Below are 23,496 nucleotides of genomic sequence, written 5' to 3'. Positions count from 1 at the left end.
TACCTAGTCAGGCTGAGCCTGCACTCTTAAATCTTAGATTGGTGTTTCTTTCTCCTTAGTCTGATGATGTGTGTCTTCCTATCTAACCTAAGGCTTGTTGCCTCTTTGGGGCTTTTGGGCTCACTTCTAGAACCAGAGAAACAGAACAGGACATAATGTTCTTGCCTTGCATGTAGCCAGCCTCAGTTCAAATCCCTGGCACTACATGTCATTGTCCAAGCATTGCATAGGGGTCACTCCTAAGCACAGAGTCAGGACTAGCCCTTGAGCATCACTAATGTGGCCCATCATACAAAACACAGATAATTTGATCTTGTCATTATCCTTATTCTCACATTCAGTCTCTCCTACCTCTCTCATGTTTGTTCCTGGATGGGGGGAAGGGGGTTTAGAGATGGTAGGAGGTTGGCAGTAAGCCGGCTGACCTCATCTCCTTCCTCTTCCCCATTGCAGCCTTGGAGAATGCAGAAGATGAGGGGCTACTGCTGAATGAAGACACACTCAGTAATCACAGGGACTTGATGGCTAATGAGCACACAGGGCGAACAGCCCCAAAGCAACTTGTGAGGTAAGCAAGCTCCTGAAAGTTCAAAGCCCCCCTGGGAGGCTGTGTCAGGGCTCCCCAAGCCCTGCCAGGTGGGGTACAGATGAAGCCCAATCCTGGGCTCCAGCTGCATCCCAAACCCTCCTGCCCTGGAGAAACCCCCAAAAGTCCTCCCCTCAGAACTTAACCAGATACCTCCACAGGCAGCAGAGTGCCCTGTCCTCGGATGGGCAGGCCCAGGGTCAGCCTCCAAAGAAGGTAGTGAAGGTCACAGAGGAGAAGGCGAATGGGGTGCTAGTTCAGGAGGAGAAGGCAGAGACGGGAAAGGTGAGCTGGGTGGGCTGGAAGGGGGAGTGGGCCCCTAGAGTATGGAAGCACATGGGAGTCCTCTGTCCCTGATCGTTGTGGCCATTTAGGTGAAGCTGAGTGTGTTTGCGGACTATGCCATGGCCGTGGGGCCCTGTACTACGCTGGTCATCTGTCTGCTCTATGTGGCTCAAAGTACCTCTAGCATCGGGGCCAACGTGTGGCTCAGTGACTGGACCAATGAGGCTACGGAGGGCCATCAGCAGAACAATACCTCTATGAGGCTGGGGGTCTATGCAACACTGGGCTTTCTGCAAGGTGAGCCCAGAGTTCCCTTCAGCTACAATGACCCACCCCTTCAGCATTTCTGGGCAGTAGGACGCCTTCAGTCAGACACTTACCTCTGAGTCTTTCACCCCTACTCTCACTCTACCCTTGGCACTAGGACTTCCCTTCTTTTGAGTTTCCCTTGTACTTGGCGCATACTTGCCCCCTCCACCTCCAGCCCCAGTGATACCTGGGAACCCTCCCCTGGCTGACCCTGCTATTCTCCAGGAGAGTCACAGGCCCTCTGCTCCTCCAGGGCTCCTGGTGTTGCTGGCCGCCTTCACAATGGCGATCGGCAGTGTCCAGGCGGCTCGCCTGCTCCACCACGCACTGCTGCACAACAAGATGCGCTCGCCACAGTCTTTCTTCGACACCACGCCTTCAGGCCGAATCCTCAACCGATTTGCCAAGGACATCAACATCATCGATGAAGCTTTGAGCCCCACTATCCTCACACTGCTTGGTGCCAGCTGCAACTCCATCTCCACTGTTGTAGTCATCTTGGCCAGCACGCCGCTCTTTGGTGTAGTCATCCTGCCACTGGGTATAATCTACATCTTTGTGCAGGTGAATAATTGACTGGTCAGTGTGTGTGTGTGTGTGTGTGTGTGTGTGTGTGTGTTTTGGTTTTTGGGTCACACCCAGCAGCGCTCAGGGGTTACTACTGGCTCTAGGCTCAGAAATCGCCCCTGGCAGGCACAGGGGACCATATGGGATGCCGAGATTCAAACCACTGTCCTTCTGCATGAAAGGCAAATGCCTTACCTCCATCTCTCTGGCCCCGTGTGTGTGGTTTTAATGGGGCTTTCTTTAGGGCTGGAGAGACAGCGCAGCGGTAGGGCATTTGCCTTGCATGAATCTGCCCCAAGACAGATTCCCGATATCCCATTCCCGAAGCCTGCCAGGAGCTACTTCTGAGTGCAGAGCCAGGAGTAACCCCCGATCACCACAGAGTGTAACTTTCCCCACCCCCCAAAGAAAAGGCTTTCTTTGCTTTTGGGGTGGTTTTTAATAGGGTGTGGTTTAATCAGGGCATGTCTCACTGGGTGTGGTTTTTAGTGAGCATGGCTTCTCTGGGGTGTGGCTTTCATTAGGCAGGGTTTTAGTGGGGTTTTTAGTAGGTGGGACTTCTAGGAATGTGGCTCTCTGTAGGTGGGGCAAAGAGTGATCCAACTGACCTTCAGTGCAACTGTTTTTTTGGGGGGCCCACACCTGGCAGCACTCAGGGGTTACTCCTACCTCTTTGCTCTGAAATCGTTCTTGGCAGGCTCCAGGGATCATTTGGGATGCTCGGGATGGAACCTGGGCCAGTCTGGGTCGGCTGCGTACAAGGCAAATGCCCTACCCGCTGTGCTATCTCTTACACCCAGCAACTGTTGTTTTGTCCAGGGTGATAGATGGAAGATGGGAATGTCTCTTTTTTCGTTTGTTTTTGGGGCATACCAGTGGCGCTCCATACCAGGCAGTGCTCAGGGCTTACTCCTGACTCTATACTCAGAAATCACTCCTGGCAGGCTCGGGAGACTATATGGGATGCCAGGGATGGAACTCACGTCAGGCCTGCCCAGGTTAGCTGCACATAAGGCAAGCGCCCTACCCATTGTATTATGGCTCCGGTCCTGGCAATGTCTCTTCTTGGAAACACATTTTCCTCACTTGAAAAGTAGAAGTTGCCTTGCAAGATTGTTACTAGGAAGGGGCAGGAGAGATAGCATGGAGGTGGGGCGTTTGCCTTTCATGCAGAAGGTCATTGGTTGAAATATGGCATCCCATATGGTCTCCTATGCCTGCCAGGGGCGATTTCTGAGCATAGAGCCAGGAGTAACCCCTGAGCACTGCTGGGTGTGACCCAAAATCCAAAAAATAAAAGATTGTTACTAGGATAAAGCAAAGCTTTAAAGGCCTGGAGAGATAGCTTAAAAGGCTAAGCACAGGCTTTTGCATGCTGGAGGCCTGGGAACCCACGCTAAGTACATCCGGATGTGCCTCCAAAACAAAAATAGAATGAAATCCTCATAAACTGTGACTAGCCCTAGAATTCTTTGCTGAAGTTCCAGCAAATAGGAACAATTTGAGATATATTATCTGTGGCTTCTCTTGAAACATAGCTAACCAGTAAGTGTACGTATGCTTTTAACAGAGATGTTGCTAACATTCAGATACCAAAACCATAAAAAAAAAGTATTTGGGGGGCCGGAGAGATAGCATGGAGGTAAGGCGTTTGCCTTTCATGCAGGAGTTCATCGGTTCAAATCCCGGCGTCCCATATGGTCCCCCGTGCCTGCCAGGAGCAATTTCTGAGCCTGGAGCCAGAAATAACCCCTGAGCATTGCCGGGTGTGACCCAAAATCCACAAAAAAAAAAAAAAAAAAAGTATTTGGGTAGGAATGATAGCACAGTGAATAGGGCATATAGGGTATGTGTTTGCCTTGCATGTAGCTGAGCTGAGATGGACCTGGGTTTGATCCCCATCATCCCATATAGTTTCCCAAGCCTGCCAGGAGTGATTTCTGAGAGCAGAGCCAGGAGTAACCCCTGAGCACCACCAGGTGTGGGCCCCCATCCACCAAAAAAAAGAGGCATTTGCCTCTTGTCCCTGCATCCTTGTCCTTCTATGAATCTGTCCCATGAGGAAAGTCATCTCAAGGTGGATTGAAGCTCAACCACTGTATGGATACTCCATTTGGGGCTGAACGGTGTTGGGACGTCTCAAACTCTGAAGGACTCTCAGACCACACGCGAGATGACTCTGGCCCATCCATGGTGGAAACTATAGAGCTGAGACTCCAGTTGAATGAAGATGAAATTTAAACAAGTGGGAGGTTCTTTGGGAAATAAAGATATAAAGATGTAGTGAGACCAGAGAGATTGTATAAAGGGTAAGGGTAAGGCACCTCTTTTGCATGTAGCCAACCTGGGTTCCATCCCTGGCATCCCATACACTGAGCACCATCAGGAGTGATTCTTTTTTTTTTTTTTTTTTTTTTTTTTTTGGTTTTTGGGCCACACCCGTTTGATGCTCAGGGGTTACTCCTGGCTATGTGCTCAGAAATCGCCCCTGGCTTGGGGGGACCATATGGGACGCCGGGGGATCGAACCGCGGTCCGTTCCTTGGTAGCGCTTACAAGGCAGACACCTTATCTCTAGCGCCACCTTCCCGGCCCAGGAGTGATTCTTTTATTTATTTATTATTTATTTATTTATTTGGTTTTTGGGTCACACCCAGCAGCACTCAGGGGTTACTCCTGGCTCTACACTCCGAAATCGCTCCTGGCAGGCTAGGGGGACCATATGGGATGCAGGGATTTGAACCAATGACCTTCTGCATGAAAGGCAAACGCCTTACCTCCATGCTATCTCTCCGGCCCCAGGAGTGATTCTTGAGTACAGAGCCAGGAGTTATCCCTGAGCACTGCCTAGTGTGACCCCTCCCCCTCAAAAAATGAAAGAAAATATAGGGCTAGAGTGATAGTACAGTAAGGAAGACACTTGTCTCACATGTGACTGACCCAAGTTTAATCCCTGGCACCTGATATGGTCCCCTGAGCCCTACCAGGAATTATGCTTGAGTACAATGCCAGGAGTAAGCACTAAGCACCACCCAGCAGTGGCCCAAAAACTGAAATAAATAAATAAAGATTATTTTTTAAATTGTAAGAAATATCCAGAAATTTCTGTATATATGTATACGTATGTACATATATATATATATATGTATGTATATATATATAATCTGTGGCCAAACAAAAAGTGCCTGCTTTGCAATCATAAAGCTGCAAGTTTATTTATTTTGGTTTTGAGGCCACACCTGATGGCTCTGCACTCAGGGATCGCTCCTGGCAGGACTCAGGGGACCATATGTGATGATTTGGCTGTTTGCAAGGAAAGTGCTTTACCTGCTAACTATCTCTCCTGTTTCACAAGGCTGCAAAGGATTAACCCCCATCCCCCAGTACTGCCTATTTTCTGAATGTGGCCTTATCATTCCTACTTTTTGGGACACTGGCCCCATAGCAAAGTGTGTCCACTCAGACACTGAATCACAATTCACGTGTGCACTTGGCCAGAGAAATAGTACAAGGGTGATGGTGCTTTGCCTTGTACACATCTGGCCCCAGTTCAACACCTGATACTGTTTATGGTCCCCTGAGCAACACTAGGTGTGATCACTAAGTTCAGAGATGGCAGTAGCCCCTGGGTACTAACAGGTGTGGCCCAAACCCCTGAAAAAAGATGTATGTGCCCCAGTGAGCACTACAACCAAAATGTGCAAGAACACCTCTAGGAAAAATATATCCTGCAAAGAGCATATTGCATGAATACCACCACAAAAGTGTACCATATTTTCCAGCATATAAGACGACCCCCTAATTTTAGACTTCCTCTCTGACTCTGGCCAATCTGAGCAGGCTTTTTACAGTGTAGATTCGGTACAGAACATTGGGGTGTGGCCCAAAAACCAAAAAAAAAAAAAAAAAAAGCCTGCTTGGATTGGCTGAGTTAGAGAGGCAGACCGAGCAGCCTGGCAGTGATTGGTACAGGATCGAGTTGGAAAATTCGTTTCGTGGCAGTATTCAGACGATTTTTGTTTAGCGACATATCGAAATGTTTTTCAGGATATACTCGGTGTATAAGACGACCCCCGATTTTCAGTTGACTTTTTTTTCGTTTCAAAAGTTGTCTTATACGGGGCCGGGCGGTGGCGCTCGAGGTAAGGTGCCTGCCTTACCTGCGCTAGCCTAGGAGACGGACCGCGGTTCGATCCCCCGGCGTCCCATATGGTCCCCCAAGCCAGGAGCGACTTCTGAGCGCATAGCCAGGAGTAACCCCTGAGCATCACCGGGTGTGGCCCAAAAACAAAAAAAAAAAAAAAAAAAAAAAAGTTGTCTTATACGCCGGAAAATACGGTAACTGAGTATATGTACAACCACTTATCACGGTGACAACAACAAAAGGAAAGGGAATGGGCAAAAAATACAAACTATTTTATTTTTGCAAGTGTTGTCGGCACATTGCTGGCAGCCCTAGATAGAGACAGGCATCTCCCTGACTTAGGGAATCAAGCAAGGTCAGTGCTGGAATTCATCCCCTCCACCCCACTCAGAGGATGAGATGTCATGAGCCGATAGGGAATCAGTCAGGAGAGACTTCCTGGAAGAGAGGGCCTGGGAGACTGAGCAGAACTGGCTGGAACTGGGTGTGTAGAATGAACTCATGGAGCCACATCAGACCCCTAAGTCTTGGTTCTAAATAAGAAGGGAGCACATTCTCGTGGGGAAGTGGGCTGGTTGGGAGAGAGGCAGGACATGGCTGTAGATGGGTTCAGAGGGTAACCAGGACCAAGTTAGGGGTTACAAATATTTTCCCCAAATATTCTCCATCTTCTTTTTTTTCCCCATCTTCTATCAGCGTGTCTACGTGGCTTCGTGCCGGCAACTGAAACGTCTGGAATCTGTCAGCCGCTCGCCCATCTTCTCCCACTTCTCAGAGACAGTGACAGGCTCCACTGTCATTCGGGCCTATGGCCGCATACAGGACTTTGAGGCGATGAGTGATGCTAAAGTGGACATTAACCAGAGGAGCAGTTACCCTAACTTTGTCTCTAACAGGTCAGGAGCTCTCCCAATCCCCCAATCCTCAAGCAGTTTCCACTGGGATGGATTCTGTGGGGGACCCCTCGTGGTCGAGGTTCTGGCTCTCTTTCACCTAAACAGAAGCCCCACTTCCTCCTTACCTGGACCCACAGATGGCTGGGGATCCGACTGGAGTGCTTGGGAAACTGCATCGTGTTCTTTTCTGCCCTTTTTGCTGTGATTGGGAGAAACAGCATAAGTCCAGGCACAGTGGGCCTCTCCATGTCCTATGCACTACAGGTAAGAAAATCTTGGCAGGGTGGCAGAAGCAATAGTACAGCAGATATGGTGCTTCCTTGCATATGGCTGAACTGGATTCAGTCCCCAGATTCTGATATGGTCCCCCAAGCTAGACATGATTCCTGAGAACAGAACCAGGGGTTACCCCTGAGCATCACAGGGTACCATCCAAAAACAAAAGCAAAACAAACTAAAGGCAACAATAAGAAGGGCCAGAGAGATAGCACAGTGGTAAGGTGCTTGCCTTGCAAGCAGCCGATCCAGGATGGACGGTGGTTGGTCCCATGTAGTACTCAGTGCCTGCCAGGAGCAATTTCTGAGAGCAGAGCCAGGAGTAACCCCTGAGCGCTGCTGGTTATGACCCAAAAACCAAACCAAAACAAAACAAAAAAACAATAAGATCTTGGCAGGGCCACCACAGAGACAGAGACCACCCAGGTGGTGTCACACTGCATTCTCAGGCTTGCAGAGCAACTCCTGAAGAGGGAGTAGCAGCTGGACAGAAGGGCAGGCCTACCGCTGCCCTCTATCGGCCACTACTCTCAAAGGGTCAAGCAGCCATAATGGAATGAACCCTAAGTAGATCACAGTTTTTTTTGTTTTGTTTTATTTTGTTTTTGGGTCACACCCGAAGGACCACTGTCCTTCTGCATGCAAGGCAAATGCCCTGCCTTCATGCTATCTCTCCGAGCCCCAGATCACATTTTTTTGTGTGTTGTTGTTGATTAGGGGGTCACACCCAGTGGTGCTGGGGTGGAAGTGAAGAGCAACTCCCAGCTCTGTGCTCAGGGAGCAACCGCAGCAATACTCAGGGGACCTTGTGTTGTTGGTAATCCAGCCCAGGCCTCCCACAAGCAACATCTGCATTTAGCCCCCTGGAGGTCTCCAGCTCTGGCTCACTTTCTCCAACCTTTGATGGCAACTTCTCAAATGCCTGGGTCTGTAGAGAATAGCAGAAATGGATATATCTTTTCAAATCCTGCTATGCCTGGGAATTATCTAGAGCAGTGGTCGGCAACCTTTTTTTTTCTACTGAGCCAAATCTCGCCAAAACCACGATTGAAATTTATTTTGAGAGCCACACAGGGCGCGCACTGACAGAGGCTAGGAGCAGAGTCCTGACTCTTGGAGCGGCCGCCTGGCACAGAAGAGCCAAATGAAAAGTGTAAAGAGCCACATGTGGCTTGTGAGCCGCAGGTTGCCGACCACTGGCTAGAGCGTTGGTTGAAAAACATATATTGGGGCTGGAGCAATAGCACAGCAGATAGGGCATTTGTCTTGCACACGGCCAACCCACATTTGATCCGTGGCATCTCATATGGTTCCCTCTGCCTGCCAGGAGTGATTCCTAAGTGCAGAGCTAGGAGTAACCCCTGAACAACAACAGGTATATCCCAAAACTTAATAAAGAAAATAAAAAAGAGGGGCTGGAGTGATAGCACAGTGGCAGGGCATTTGCCTTGTAAGTGGCAAACCTGGGATGGACCCGGGTTTGGTTCCAAGCATTCCATATAGTCGACTGTTCGTGCCTGCCAGGAGCAATTTTTGAGCACAGAGCCAAGAGTAACCCCTGAACGCCACTGGGAGTGACCCAAAAACCAAAAAAGAAAAAGAAAAGAAAGAAGAAAACAAAATCTAATTTTGAAGGCTTGGGAAGCTGCATGTCCATGGGGCCGAAGAGAGAGTATGGAGGTAGGGTGTTGCCTTGCATGCAGGATGGTGGTTCGAATCCCGGCATCCCATATGGTCTTCTGAGCCTGCCAGGAGCAATTTCTGAATGTAGAGCCAGGAGTAACCCCTAAGCAATGCTGGGCGTGACCCAAAAACCCAAAAAACAAAAACTGCATGAAATGTAGGACACCTCAGCAAGTGTGGTCCCCAGACTAGTTGCATCAGCAGCTTCCAGGAACTTGCTAGAAAGTCAGAAATAAGGCCTCACCTAGGAATACCTACCACATAAGAAGTGCTATTTTTACAAGAGTCTCTGGAGGGCCCGGAGAGATAGCACAGCGGTGTTTGCCTTGCAAGCAGCCGATCAAGGACCGAAGGTGGTTGGTTCAAATCCCGGTGTCCCATATGGTCCCCCGTGCCTGCCAGGAGCTATTTCTGAGCAGATAGCCAGGAGTAACCCCTGAGCAGTGCCGGGTGTGGCCCAAAAACAAAAACAAAAACAAAACAAAAAAAAAAGAGTCTCTGGAAATATCTCTGTTCCCTCTTGAAACCTGGGAACCACATGACTGAGTGACCCTGAATCAAGTCTGTATTGTCACCACCAGGGACAAAGTTGGTTTAGCCCATGTATGTCAGAGGTGAACTAGGATCCAACCATGGAGTGTCAACTCTCCTCAAAGCCTTGGTGGAGTGTGGGGGGAAAGTACAGCTTCCTTAAGACCCAGGCCCTTGGACTAGGTGACTTCTCTGGGTGTCTGGGTTGATTTGTTTTATTTTGTTTTATGCCACATCTGGTGATGCTCAGGACATGCTCCATTTTTTTAACTTTATTGATTGATTGATTGATTGATTGGTTTCTGGGCCACACCCGGTGGTGCTCAGGGGTTATTCCTGGCTCTGCCCTCAGAAATCACCCCTGGCAAGCTCGGAGCCCATATGGGATGTCGGGAATAGAACCAGGTCCCTCCCAGGTCGGCCACGTGCAAGACAAATGCCCTACTGCTGTGTTATTTCTCCAGCCTCAGGACTTTCTCCTGGCTTTGTGCACAGGAATAATTTTTGGCAGGGTTCAGAGGAATTATATGAGATACTAGGGATTGAACCCAGGCTGCCTATATGCAAGGCAAGTGCTTTACCCACTATCTCTTGCTCTGGCTCCCAGGTGACATTTGCTCTGAACTACATGATCCGAATGATCTCAGACTTGGAGTCCAACATCGTGTCTGTGGAGAGAGTCAAGGACTACTCCAATACTGAGGAGGAGGTGAGCACTGAGCAGCACCAGGGTGGAGGGAGACTGGAATAAACAGTGAAGGTATCTTCCCTGGTCACGCCCAATCTTGTCCCCCAAGGCAAAGGTTTAGGTGACTCCATCATTCTTCTTCACCTGAAGGTGGACACTTGGAGGGTAGAGGCTCTGAATGAGCAGGATGGACAGGTCTGTGCCCAGTAGGTGCTGATTTGGAGAGAGTCAGCCAGACTGCAGGCATGTGCCCTGGATGGCAGGAACTTGGGGACACATGAACTAAGAGGACAGAGAGGGGGAACCATTCTGAATGAAGAGGGTAACGGGGACATAAGCAAGAGTCCTGCTGTCATTTATGGGGGAAACGACATCCGCCATATGGGGGTTCATTTTTTCTCCTCCCCTCCTTTCTGTGCTCATATCCAAGACTTCCTGCCTCTCTATCTCTGAGACATCTGTATCAAGGATCCATGTTCATTTTATCTTATTTTGTTTCGGTTTTGGTTTTGGTTGTTGGTTTATTTTTTTACATCCCACAGTTTGCAGGGACTCCCCCAGGCTCAGTACTGGGGTGCTCTACCAGCAGGGCTCTGGACACTATACAGTGCCAGGGATCAAACTCAGGGTCCCTGTATGCAAAGTCTGCTCAGACAGTTGAGCCATCTCTCTGGAGAGAGAGTGGAAGCAAAACACCCAGTGCTACTCAGGAGTTTTTCTTGTCTGTGATGAGGAGAGAACCCTAGCAATGCCCAGGGGAACCATATATGGTATTGGGGATCAAAGAAGGCTTAATCAAAGGTCACACATAAAACAAACACCTTAGCCCTTGCCTCCTATTCAAGCACTTTATAAATTTAAATTTAAATTGCATTTTGTTTTATTTTGTTTTTGGGTCACACCCAGTGGTGCTCAGGGCTTACTCTGGATCTGTGTTCAGGGATCACTCCTGGGGTGCTAAGGATCATTATGAGCAAGGCAAATAATGTCCCCACTGTACAATCACTCTGGCTCCCCCCCTTACTTTCTCTTGGGACAGAAAATATCTATCCTAGTTTCAGGGTCTACCCCTATAAGTTTCTTCATTGCTGGGCTTATTCTTGGCTTATAAATACCCTCTTTCTCCTCCATCAGCCTAGCTTTCCCTGTTGATTCCTATTTTCTGATTAAAGTATACAGTCTCCTTCCTCTTCTACCCTAGATACATCAGCCCCCCCCCCCCATTCCAATCTTCCCTTACCACACTGTCCTTTCCTCTGCTCCTCAGTAATCTTACTTTAAAATATGGTCAGGGGGCTAGAGAGATGGTACAGTGGGGAAGGTGCTTTCCTTGCATGTGACCAACCCTGGGTTTGATCCCTGATATCCCATGTGGTCCCCTGAGCACCACTAGAAGTAGATTCTGAGTGCAGAATCAGGAGTAACATCTAAGCACCATCCGGTGTAGCCCAATAACAAACAAATAAATAAAATATCATTGGTGGAACCCAAGAGAAAGTACAGCAGGTGCAAAACATGCTTGGCATGAGGACCACCGAGTTCAGTCCCTGGCACTACATATGATCCCCTGAGCAAACTGATCTCTGAGCATAAAGCCAGATGTGGCAAAGCCAGATGTGATCCCCAAATTATATATAAATATAGACTGTACTTCCTCCTGATCTTGACCTCCTCTGACTTCCTGGCCCTCTCACTAAACAGCAATTGCTCATCAGTCTCCTCTGTTCTCAGCCAAGGGAAAATGGTTTTTTCCTCGTCTAATTCAGACAGAATGAGCTCTCCCTTCTCCTTGGAAAGCACTTCCTCAGTGCTGCCACCTGACTCAATGTTGCTTAGGCCCTGCTAGTCACCACTGAGGTGACCTCCTCCTCTCCTTATCCCTCTAAGACTGACCTTGTGTGCCCTACTTTCCCCAGGCATCATTGCCCCCATCCCACTTTCCTCCAGCATCCTCAGATCCCCCATCTTCCAATCCAGCACTTGTTTATTTCCTTGTTTGTTGCATTAAACAGATGTTGCATTAAATAAATAACGATGGGGCTGGATGGCGGTGGATGGAGGCCTTTGTGCTTAGGCCCCAGCCACGTGGCTTCATCCCCCATCCAGCTGGCAAGTTCCAGGCCCAGGTAGTCGGCGTAATCAAGACTCACTCACATGCAGGCTTCAGGAAGAATCATCTTTATTCATGCCCTTGCCACCACAGGTGTGTGGCCTATGTCAACCTTTCAAGCACAGCTATATTTTGCTAGCCCTGCATCTTATCTCCTGTTAGCCATCTTCCCTCTGGGCTCCATGCGGCCCAAAGATCCAAAAGCCAGGAAGCCAAGCCGGGCCAAAAGAGAAACGGCAAAAGGGGCAAAAGGGCCAAAAGCCCGAATTCCCTTGGTCCCAGCCTTATCTACCTTTTTCCAAACCCCTCCCAGGAATGGGAGGGGCTTGCAGGTAAAGTTACACCTACTATCCGGTTCAGACCCCTCCCAGAAATGAGTGGGTCTTAGGGTACACCACATTTCCCCCTTTTTTAAATATTTTCATGCGCCAACGTAATAAAGTGAAAATTAATATACCAGCCCTTTTCAAAAACATATCATTTGCAAAATATACTTTACACCTGTAACCTAAAATTCTATTAATGTTTTTTTACCAAGCACTATTTTGGAACTTTCATGTTCCTATATTTTTAAACTATATTGGGGGAACTTTACTGTTCCTATATTTTTTCTATACACAAGTACTTCAGCATACATGCATAACATACATTTTAAAAACAGGCTAAGTACATTAAAATACACAGTAAAACATTTTGCAATTGAAAATATTAACTCTGAAAGACAACAAAACACATTTAAATTATAAAGAAAATGACTAAGACAAAGATGCAGGTGGTTAGAAATTAGATGTTAAAATGGGCTAATCTGTATTACCTCCCTTATATTTTTATTTTTTAACCACTAACTAATTAAAACTTATTCCATTACCAACTATGAGTAAAATATTACTACCCACTAATTTTCTACACCTAAAACCATAGTTTAGATTAATTTGTTCCACGTTGATCTCACCACGTGGCTTCTTTAAACTTTTAAAGTTCAGATGTTGTTTTGTCCCACGCTGATCTTACCACGTGGCTTTCTTCCGTAGTTCCAGGCTCTAGTTCCAGGCTCCGCTGCCGGTTTGTGATCTGGAGCGAGGATTCCAGGTTTTTCGCTTTTCCGGGCCAAACTGAGCCCAGCCAAGCCGATTCCAGCCGAGATCCCAGCCGAGCCGAGCCCAGCCGCTTTTCCCCTCTGGGCATTACTTTGGACGGTTTTTCTCGCTCCTGCTGTTTTACCTTTTCAGGCTTGCAGCGGAGCAAAAGCTGAGCTGAGCTGAGCTGAGGCGTTCCTGCTTCTGGGCCGATAGGAGCTTTTTGCCGCTTTTCTGATGCTGGAGGGGCTTCACCGCTGCCTTATTTTTTCTTCCGGGCGCACTTTGGAAGCAGCTTATGGATGTTCAGAGTTCCAAGTGATTTAAACTAAAAGTTCAGTTCGAAATTTCCAAAGTCGAAATCCAAATTCAAGCCAAAGGTCATTTTCAGAAAATCAGTCCATTTTTAATAGTTTTTTTTTTTTTCTCCTCTGTTTCCAATTTAGACTTTTAATAAGTTTTTGAAGAGGCCCAGGTTTTTGTTTCTTGTAACAAAGTTTTAGTTTTGGGCCTGGGCCTGGGCTGGAGGTGATGCAAGCTTCCACCTCTTTTGTTTTAATTGCCCTTGTTTCCCTAGAAGGGGTCACGGCCATGTTTGAACATGGCTGCACGTGGCCCAGTGTTTTGGGCTTAGTGCACCCGAAAAGAGCCAAAATGAAACAAAAGAGCAGAGATCTCACCATTTTTGCTGTTTTGTTGGGTCCAGGATTCAGGTCAAAGTTCGGAGCGCCATTTGTAAGATATCTTCGCCGTTATCTTGGCTGGGTATTTGTGAATCCCAGAACAGTCCCCAGAATGAGAAATTACTTCCCATCCCCTTGTCCCCTTTCGGGGGAAGGCCTTGGTAATATTTATCCGCAGCAAGTAATAATCCACACAGACAAGAACGATAGGGTTTAAAAGATCGGGCAAGGAGAGCCAGAGAATCCTCCTGCAGCCAGCAGCTTTTCACAGAAGGACCCCTCACTCCTGTCCCTCAAGCTATTTATTGCCAACTCCACAGCGCCCCACCTGGAAGGGTTAGGTGGGGCAAAAGTCACAGAACAATCCTAAGGAAACACTTTTAAATACAATTCCAAGAATCATCTTATGGAAACTTTTTCATATGCTACACTTGTTCATATATACAATCCTGTCTGCTGAGCTCCAAACCCCTGTACGCTATGCTGCTGTTGTTTGGGCCCAGATTCCAGAAAGAATATCTGAGCCTCTTGCCTGCCACACCCTGGCCTGGCCTACCTGGAACAGAGCTGCCTTCCTGGGTAAGGGCACACATTCCCACTCTTTGAGGGGATAGTAATTCAAAGGATATCCTCATGCCCCCCAGTTTAATGGTTTGTTGTTTCCCCGGATATTTATTTTTTTTAATTTTTTTTATTTTTAATTATGAGAATAAAGATGCAAAGAAAGAGGACAAGGTAAAGTTACAGTGGAAGGAAAATCACCCATAACATAATTCTCAGAAGTCCCCTTGCTGATATCCCCGGACATTTATAATTGCTTTTAAATCAATGGCCCACATTTTCATTTTGAACAGAGCATCAGGTATGCAGTCCAGCCTGTCACAAAGCAGCCGCTACTATCACAGTCATCATCATCATTTTATGCCCAATTAATTTTAACAACTTTCCAACTTCCTCCTGTTCCCTCCCCCTCTTAGCAGCCAGAGGGATCCTTTAAAAAATATATCACTTCGGGGCCAGTGAGGTGGCGCTAGAGGTAAGGTGTCTGCCTTGCAAGTGCTAGCCAAGGAAGGACCACAGTTTGATCCCCCAGGGTCCCATATGGTCCCCCCAAGCAGGGGCGATTTCTGAGCGCTTAGCCAGGTATAACCCCTGAGCATCAAACGGGTGTGGCCCAAAAAAACAAAAACAAAAAAATATATTACTTCACAAAATCATTCTTCTGTGCATGACCCTACCATGGTTCTTTCATTTTTTGGTTTTTTTTTTTTGGATGACACTTGTTAGTGCTCAGGTCTTATTCCTGGATCTGCATTTGGGAATTATTCCTGGTAGTGCTCAGAAAACTATGTGGGATGCTCACGGAAATCCATGTGCAAGGCAAATGCCCTACCTGCTGTACTTTCATTCTGGGACCACCAAGGTGGTTCTTACTCAGACTGAATGTGGACTTCTTTTTTTTTGTTTGTTTTGGTTTTTTTTGTTTTGTTTTGGGGCCACACCCGGCAGTGCTCAGGGGTTACTCCTGGCTATCCACTCAGAAATAGCTCCTGGCAGGCATGGGGGACCATATGGGACACCAGGATTCGAACCAACCACCTTAGGTCCTGGATTTGCTGCTTGCAAGGCAAACGCTGCTGTGCTATCTCTCCGGCCCCGAAAGTGGACTTCTTGATCTTAGGTAATAGGCCTTAAGCCCTGTATCCTGCCATTTTTGCTACTCCAGCACACAGAGGTCCCTGCATTGATCTTCCCTAGGATAGGTCCTTGTTTATATTTTTACTATAAAAACATTTAAGGGGGGCCCGGAGAGATAGCACAGCGGCGGTGTTTGCCTTGCAAGCAGCCGATCCAGGATCAAAGGTGGTTGGTTCGAATCCCGGTGTCCCATATGGTCCCCCGTGCCTGCCAGGAGCTAGTTCTGAGCAGACAGCCAGGAGTAACCTCTGAGCAACGCCGGGTGTGGCCCAAAAACCAAAAAAAAAAAAAACATTTAAGGGGGGGGCGGGCGGAGAGATAGCATGGAGGTAAGGCATTTGCCTTGAAATTATAAGGTCAGTGGTTCGAATCCCAGCATCCCATATGGTCCCCTGAGCCTGCCAGGAGCGATTTCTGAGCATAGAGCCAGGAGTAACCCCTGAGCGATGCTGGGTGTGACCCAGAAACGAAAAAAAAAAATATTAAGGGGGGCCGGAAGCGGTGGCGTAAGTGGTAGGGAATTTGCTTTGCCACATGCTAACCTAGTACAGACTATGGTTCAATCCCCAACGTCCCATATGGTCCCCCAATCCAGGTGCAATTTCTGAACGCATAGCCAGGAGTAACCCCTGAGCATCACCAGGTGTGGCCTAAAAACCAAAAGATAAATAAAATAAAATAAAACATTTAAGAGCCAGGGAGAGAGTCCAGTGATTAAGGTACTTGTCTTGCACACAGCTGAACCAGGTTTGATTTTTAGCAATCTCAAGCATTTGCCAAGAGTGATACTTGGGTACAAAACCAGGACTAAGCCCTGCATACAGCTGACTATGCTCCCTCCCCAATTTTTTCCTCTAATGTTATTTTTTTTTTTTTTTTTTTTTTGTTTTTTGGGTCATACCTGGCAGCACTCAGGGGTTACTCCTGGTCCTTTGCTCAGAAATCACTCCTGGCAGGCACAGGGGACCATATGGAATACCGGGATTCGAACCACCGTCCTTCTGCATGAAAGACAAACGCCTTACCTCCATGCTATCTCTCCGGCCCCACATTATTCTTATAAATAATTTAATTGAATCACCATGAGATACACAGTTATAGCACCCTTCACCAGTGCCACTAATATCTGCAGTTTCCCTCCCTCCCTCTCTCTTGCCCTCTCCTTTGCCTGCTTCTGTGGCAGGCATTTTTCTTCTCTCTCCCTCTCTTTCTTTCTCTTTGTCTCTCTCTCTTCCCTTTTTTTTTTTTTTTTTTTTTTTTTTTTTGGGGTTTTTGGGTCACACCCGGCAGTGCTCAGGGGTTATTCCTGGCTCTAGGCTCACCAAAATGTCCAAAACACCCCATTAATCTTCCTGTGTACATTTTTGTTTTTTTGCTGTTGTTTTTGGTTTTGGAGTCACAGATGGGAATGTTCAGGGCTTATTCCTAGCTCTACACTCAGGAATCACTCCTGGCAGACTTGGGGGACTATATGGGATGCCAGGAATTGAACCTGAGTTGGCTGCATGCAAGGTAAGCACCTTACCTGCTCTATCTCTCCCTTCCACTCACCCCTATATACATTTTGAATATTTATTTACTTTGAGTTTGAGGGCCTCACCCATTGTACTATCTCTTTTTTCGTTTTGTTTTGTTTTTTTGGAGGGGTCTCACCCAGCTTTGAGCTCAGAAATCTTTCCTGGCAAGCACGGGTGACCAGTGCAACATCCCTCCAAGGCCCTCCACCCTCCAAGCCTACTAGGTCATCTCAGCCTCTGGCTAATCCTGCCCTTGGAGGCCAAGCTACTGTACTGGCAGTAATTTTCCAAAGGATATATGAGAGTAGTTCTGTTACTGATTTTCTGTTAAAACAAAACAAAATAAAAAAAGCAACAAGAACAACTACAGGCCCAAATGGATTCGAATCCGTCCTGGGTCAGCTGCGTGCAAGGCAACCGTCCTTACTGCAGTGCTCTCTCTCCAGCCCCATGTACTATCTCTTCAGGCTTATACATTCTTTTTTTTTTTTTTTTTTTGGTTTTTCAGGCCACACCCATTTGATTCTCAGGGGTTACTCCTGGCTAATCGCTTAGAAATTGCCCCTGACTTGGGGGGACCATATGGGACGCCAGGGGATTGAATCGCGGTCGTGATCTTTCCTTGGCTAGCGCCTGCAAGGCAGACACCTTAACTCTAGCACCACCTCGCCGGCCCCAGGCTTATACATTCTTTATTTTATTGTAGCTTAGGGAACATGGTTTCATCAGTGCCAATATTTATGGTTTTGGTCACATCTTTAAGATCTTTGTCACTTCCTGCCTTCCCTGTACCAAATTAGCCTATATCAGATAGTAACACCAAGCACTTCTGGGCACTTAGATTTGCTTATGTGTTGTTTGTCTGGCCCCTCTACTAAAATGTAAGCCTTAAGGGGACAAGATCTTGGTCATGCCCTGCACTGGAACCCTAGTGTTCCTAGCACTGTCATGAAGTAGTGACCACTGGTTAATTACAATTGATAAGGGGGGAAGTTGAGGCAGGGGTGGGTCATGAAAAAAATACCTCTTGGAAGTAGAATAGGGACCTTTGGAGACAGCTCCCTAGGCCAGATAGGCGAGTGTGGAAGGGTCTGGAGAGGGAGGTTGAATGGGTGAGGGAGAGGTGCCATCATGATGCAAAATCTTCTTCTGTGGGCCAGGCACCCTGGGTGGTGGAAAGCAACAGGCCACCGGCAGGCTGGCCCCAGCATGGTGAGGTAGAGTTTCGGAATTACTCGGTACGATACCGGCCTGGTCTGGACTTAGTGCTACAGGACCTGAGTCTGCACGTGGCTGGTGGTGAGAAGGTATATGGGGTTTGGATGCTGGCCTTGTGGTGGTTGGGGGGCTGCTGGTTTTGCTTGGCCCTTGCAGGGCAGCAGTATACTCCCTGTATCTCCAGGGTCTCCCCTTAACTTCCCTTTCCCATTGGTCCAGGTAGGGATCGTGGGCCGCACTGGAGCTGGCAAATCATCCATGACCCTCTCCCTATTCCGCATCCTGGAAGCTGCTATGGGTGAGATCTGCATCGACGGCATCAATGTGGCGGACATTGGGCTCCACGACCTGCGTTCTCGGCTGACTATCATTCCCCAGGTGAGAACCGGGACTGGACCTGGGTGGCTGCTATAGTATCTGGCCCTTCAGCTCCCTGGGCCAGCAAATGGGGCCAGGAGAGCTAGACCCCTCCAATGCAGCACCCCTGGGAAGTTCCTTCTGTGTGATGGATTGTGATTTCATGTTTTCAGCAACCTCTAGTGTTGCTGCCTCAACACTTCTGAGTCAGATTAGTGGCTGGTTTCCGCTTTAGCCTCAGACTCTGTGATTGGCAAATCTGGCTTATCACTTCCTTGCAGACACTTCTTAGGTTCCTAGGCAGCTGCCTCCTTCTAAAAAGGGATGTTTTTGGGGGGTGAACTCGGACCCTTTTCCCTGACCCTGAGCCTGACTTCCCAGGGCCTGCATCTGATGCCCAGAGCCCTTATTGTGTTTCCAGGACCCCGTCCTGTTCTCAGGGACCCTGAGAATGAACCTGGACCCCTTTGGCATTTACTCGGAAGAGGACCTCTGGCGTACCTTGGAACTTTCACACCTTCATGACTTTGTGCGCTCCCAACCAGCTGGCCTAGATTTCCAATGCAGCGAGGGTGGTGAGAACCTCAGGTAATAAGGTGATGCCACAAATGTCTCCCCATGGGAGCAGAGGACTTAACATCCCTTAAGAGCATAGGCAGCCTTCCAGCCCTCTGCACCCCTCTGCACAGCTGGGGAATCCTTGTGTGCACTGCCCTGTAGACCCCTCACACATGTCCCACTCTGCAGATGAGAAAGCTGAGGCAGGGGCTGAACCACAGCGAGGAGAAGGCTTGAAGAACTGGGATATGAGTCAGAAACAGGAGGGTCTGAAGCCCTGCTTCATGCTTCTGGGTCCCCTGAACTGACCTAGTCAGCTAGAGATAACTGTGGATGGAGATGAAGCCAAGATGCAGAACTTTGGGGGGATCATCAAGCATCTTGCTTGCATGCAGTCTTCTCTGCATTTTAGGAGTGAACAAAGCAAGCCCCACTGCCCCCTTGTGCCTTCTTTTTTTGTTTGTTTGTGTTTTTGTGTTTTTTTTGTTTTTTTTTTTTTTGTTTTTGGGCCACACCCGGCAGTGCTCAGGGGTTACTCCTGGCTGTCTGCTCAGAAATAGCTCCTGGCAGGCACGGGGGACCATATGGGACACCGGGATTCGAACTAATCACCTTTGGTCCTGGATCGGCTGCTTGCAAGGCAAACGCAGCTGTGCTATCTCTCCGGGCCCCCCCCTTGTGCCTTCTAAGAGCCCCCAACTTTTATCCCCCACTGCTGGGCTAAGCATGAAAGAGAGATGCAGGTCACTTCTTCCTGAGTTTCAAAGCTTCCACTTCTATTCCTGCATTAACTGCGTGCTTCTGAGAAAACTCTACCCCTCATAGACAGAAGGATCACAGTCTTGGACTTCTTGTTTTGTGTTGGCCCATACATGATGATGATGTGTGGAGGATCATGCAGTGTTAGGCAAGAATCCAGGCCTCCCACATGTAAAGTATATGCTCTAGCACTAGCGATCATTTCAGCCCAGGACCCAGACTTCTTAGCATGAGGATAGCACTTTGAATCTCTATTAGGGGACCAGAGAGATAGTACAGAAGGTAGTAAGGTGCTTTTTATATACATAGCTGACCCAGGATCAATCCCAGAGTGAAGAAGAAGTAAGTTCTGAGCACCACAGCATATGACCCAAAAAGCCACCCCCCACATAAAGGGAAACTATTATATGAGCCTATACATATGATTGTAATTGTTTCCGGTATAACCCATGTTCGAAAAAAAAAAAGAAACAGGTGAGGCTGGAGCAATTGTACAATGTGTAGGACACTTGCATTGCTTGTGGCTGACTTGGGTTCTGTTCCTAGCACCCTATATGATCCTCAGAACCCTGCCAGGGTGATCTGAGTGCTGAGCCAGACTAAGCCCTGAGCACTGCTAGATTGGGCCCAAAACAAACAAAAAGAAACAGTTGAACTGGACCGGATTGATAGTACTGCAGGTAAGGTGCTTTCCTAACACATAGCCAATGCAGGTTCAATTCCTGGCATCTCATAGATCCCCTGAGCACTGCCAGGAGCCATTTCTGAGTACAAGGCCAAGAATAACCCCTGCGCAATGCTGGGTGTGGCCCAAAACCAAACAAAACAAAAACATAGAAAGAAACAGTTGGACTAAAGTTTTATGATATATTGGGGGACTGGGAGCAAACTCAGCAATGGTCTGGGATTACTCCTGGCTCTGCACTCAGAAATCACTTCCAGCAGAGTAGAAGGAACCATATGTGTTGTTGGAGATTGAATTTGGGTTGGCCACATGTGAGGCAACCCATTGTACAATCTCTCTGCCCCCTTATGGCATATTTTATCTGATTTACTAGACAAATCTAAGAGATTTTCATGCCAAAATATTTTGGTGATCTGAGTCCCGGGGGTGGAGAGACACTTGCTAGCATTTCCCCTACTATGTTCAAATTCCACATGACCCTCGAAGTACATCTCAGTTTAAACTCCCTGTGCACAGTGACCATGGTGGCTTACTGTGGTGACCATTTTGATGGCAGTGCAAGGGGACAGTGGTGAGTGGAATGTACTTAGCCTTGTACATGCCTTCACAGGCTGCTGTGATTTCCCCTTCTCTTCCCCCCAATGCTACTGCAAAGACCAGGGTCACATGTGTGCTGAGCTGCAGTACTCATGGTACCAGACTCATTTGTGACGGTGCCTTCATCATGCTCACACTTATTCTTGGGATTAGTGCTCACTGAGCTTGCAGGGCTCCACACACTGGCCACAGTCACACATACATTTAAGGGGCAGAGCTGGCTACGTACACTTTAGGCGTAGTGCCCAGAGATCACATGCCAGAGATCACATGCTCTGTTGCAGCCCCAGGGAGAGAGATGGGACAGACAAAATGGCTCCTGGGATCTCCCGTAACGTGTTGAAATCCAACTCTCAAACTCACACATGCAAGGCAGGGACCTTTTGTAATTGAACTGTCCCCTCTGATGCTATTTCTTTTGTCTTCGTGTTGGGTTTTGTTTTGTTGTGCAAAGGTATACTCAGAAACACTCAATGGTCACTCCTGGTTCAGCATTCAGAAATTAGTCCTGGCAGTGCTTGGGGGGCCATATGGGATGTCAGAAATTGAATCTGGGTTGGCTGCATGCAAGACAAAGCACCCTACCTACTCCAGCCCCTATTTCTTTGATCTTATTTCTTCTTTTTTGCTTATCCTTTTCTTATTTCAGAATCAGGGGTTGGGGTGGCTCCCAATACCTGATGATGGTTAGGAGCTACTCCAAGCTCCAGGTTCAAGGAACTTTTGTTTTGTCTCTCTGAATTACTAGTTCCTGATTTTGTTTCTTAGTGTTCCAACATACAATGTTCCAACACCAATTCCTTCATCAGTGTCCATTTCCATTTCCTTCTACCAATGTCCTCATTTTTCCTCCTACCTACCAGCCTGCCTATATGACAGGCATTTTTTAAATATAAAATTTTGCCATTGTAGTTTATAGTACTGTTGCTGATGGGGTTTCATAGATAACACTTCACCCTCTGAGACACCCTCTGGGGCAACTTCCCTCTGCCATTGTCATAGTGCTCTGTCATCTACCCTGACAGAGGCATTTTCCTAGTGAAGACCAGTTGTCATGTTCTTTGTTTCTATTGCCTCTGGGCATTTGTATTTGTTATTCCCTTACTGTGTTTCTTTCTATCTCAGAGAACCATTTTGTGCTAGAGATCAAACCCAAGCTCCTACATGCCAAGCATGCACTCACCCCTTTGCTGCCTCTTCCTGGCCCCAATTCCCCTCCTTCCCTTCTTCTGCATCATCAGCATCATTTACTAAGTTTATACTCATGGACTCTCTGCAGACCTCAAAAAAAAAAAATGACATTTGCACATCACTTAATATGTTAAAAGCCCTTTGGCTTCCAGTATCTTCTTTAATCTTTACTGCAGTCTGTGGCCCAGAAATAAGGTTCCAGAGTATAAAATGATTTGCCTGAAGCTGCTCAACTAGCAAGAGGTCAGTTTAGGAACTGAGAAAAGTTGTTTTCTTGGTTTTTTTCCTTCTTTTGTGGGGTGAGGGGCAGGGGTTGTTGAACCACATTGGTGGTGCCCAGTGGTATTCCTGGCTCTGTGCTTAGGGATCACTCTGGGGGTGCTCGCCTGAACTCCTGTACTATCTCTCTAGTCCAGAAAATGGGGAGTATTGCCCCAAACTCTTTCTTGTTACTTCTCTGTCCTTAGAGAAGTTTCCCAGCCTCCCCATTCAGCTTGGCACACTGAATGTACATTTAACTGGATTCCACTGACACCCCTAAGTTGGGGTAACTTGGGTTTTCAGACCTGGCTCTCTTTCCATTCCTACTTACCATCAGCACTTCCCCCATGGGTGACCCCTTTGTTCCTGTGGACTCTAGTAGCTGAGCAGATGCAGGCTCCCCTCCTCCCATGTACAGCCACAGAGGTTGTGTCCCGCCCAGGTCGGTCCCACCATAAATCAGCCTGAAGGCCTCGATGGTGGCTGGTGGCGCATTCTGCTGCCAGCACCTTCATTAGCTGTGGGAACCGGCCAAGGAGAGCGGCTGGCTTTGCACACGGGCGCGGTGACTCACCCCTTTGGGAAGGACTGAGGCATTTGTCCTTGGGGAGGGGGTGCATCCTCTGTGGCTGGAAAAACAGCCTGCTTTGTTCTGATGCTGACTTCCCTGGAGGGAGGCTGAGGTTGAGGTCAGCCTGCATTCCTTCATTCTCCAACCTGGAGTGGTTACCACATCTTCCCTCTGTCCCTTCTGTGTACCCACAACAGATCCTGGACCCCCAACCCCCAATTAAAATCTCCATCTTAATTTTTGCGATAATA

General features: G+C 47.9%; 1 protein-coding gene across 1 annotated transcript in view; it reads left to right on the top strand.

Moving 5' to 3' along the window:
* The window catches only part of ABCC3 (ATP binding cassette subfamily C member 3), a 55,537-nt gene that overhangs the window by 29,216 nt on the left and 2,825 nt on the right, over positions 1-23,496 (top strand). Inside the window, exons 20-29 of the mRNA XM_049777502.1 lie at positions 454-568; positions 748-871; positions 961-1,168; positions 1,434-1,744; positions 6,587-6,786; positions 6,924-7,050; positions 9,884-9,985; positions 18,209-18,355; positions 18,486-18,644; positions 19,045-19,211. Of these exons, the coding sequence (XP_049633459.1) occupies positions 454-568; positions 748-871; positions 961-1,168; positions 1,434-1,744; positions 6,587-6,786; positions 6,924-7,050; positions 9,884-9,985; positions 18,209-18,355; positions 18,486-18,644; positions 19,045-19,211 (1,660 nt within the window). The remainder of the gene's footprint in view (positions 1-453; positions 569-747; positions 872-960; positions 1,169-1,433; positions 1,745-6,586; positions 6,787-6,923; positions 7,051-9,883; positions 9,986-18,208; positions 18,356-18,485; positions 18,645-19,044; positions 19,212-23,496) is intronic.

Source organism: Suncus etruscus, chromosome 1 (assembly GCF_024139225.1).
Source record: "Suncus etruscus isolate mSunEtr1 chromosome 1, mSunEtr1.pri.cur, whole genome shotgun sequence".
Lineage (NCBI taxonomy): Eukaryota > Metazoa > Chordata > Mammalia > Eulipotyphla > Soricidae > Suncus > Suncus etruscus.
The sequence above is the reverse complement of the archived record's forward strand: the minus strand, read 5'-3'. Positions and strand labels throughout refer to the sequence as shown.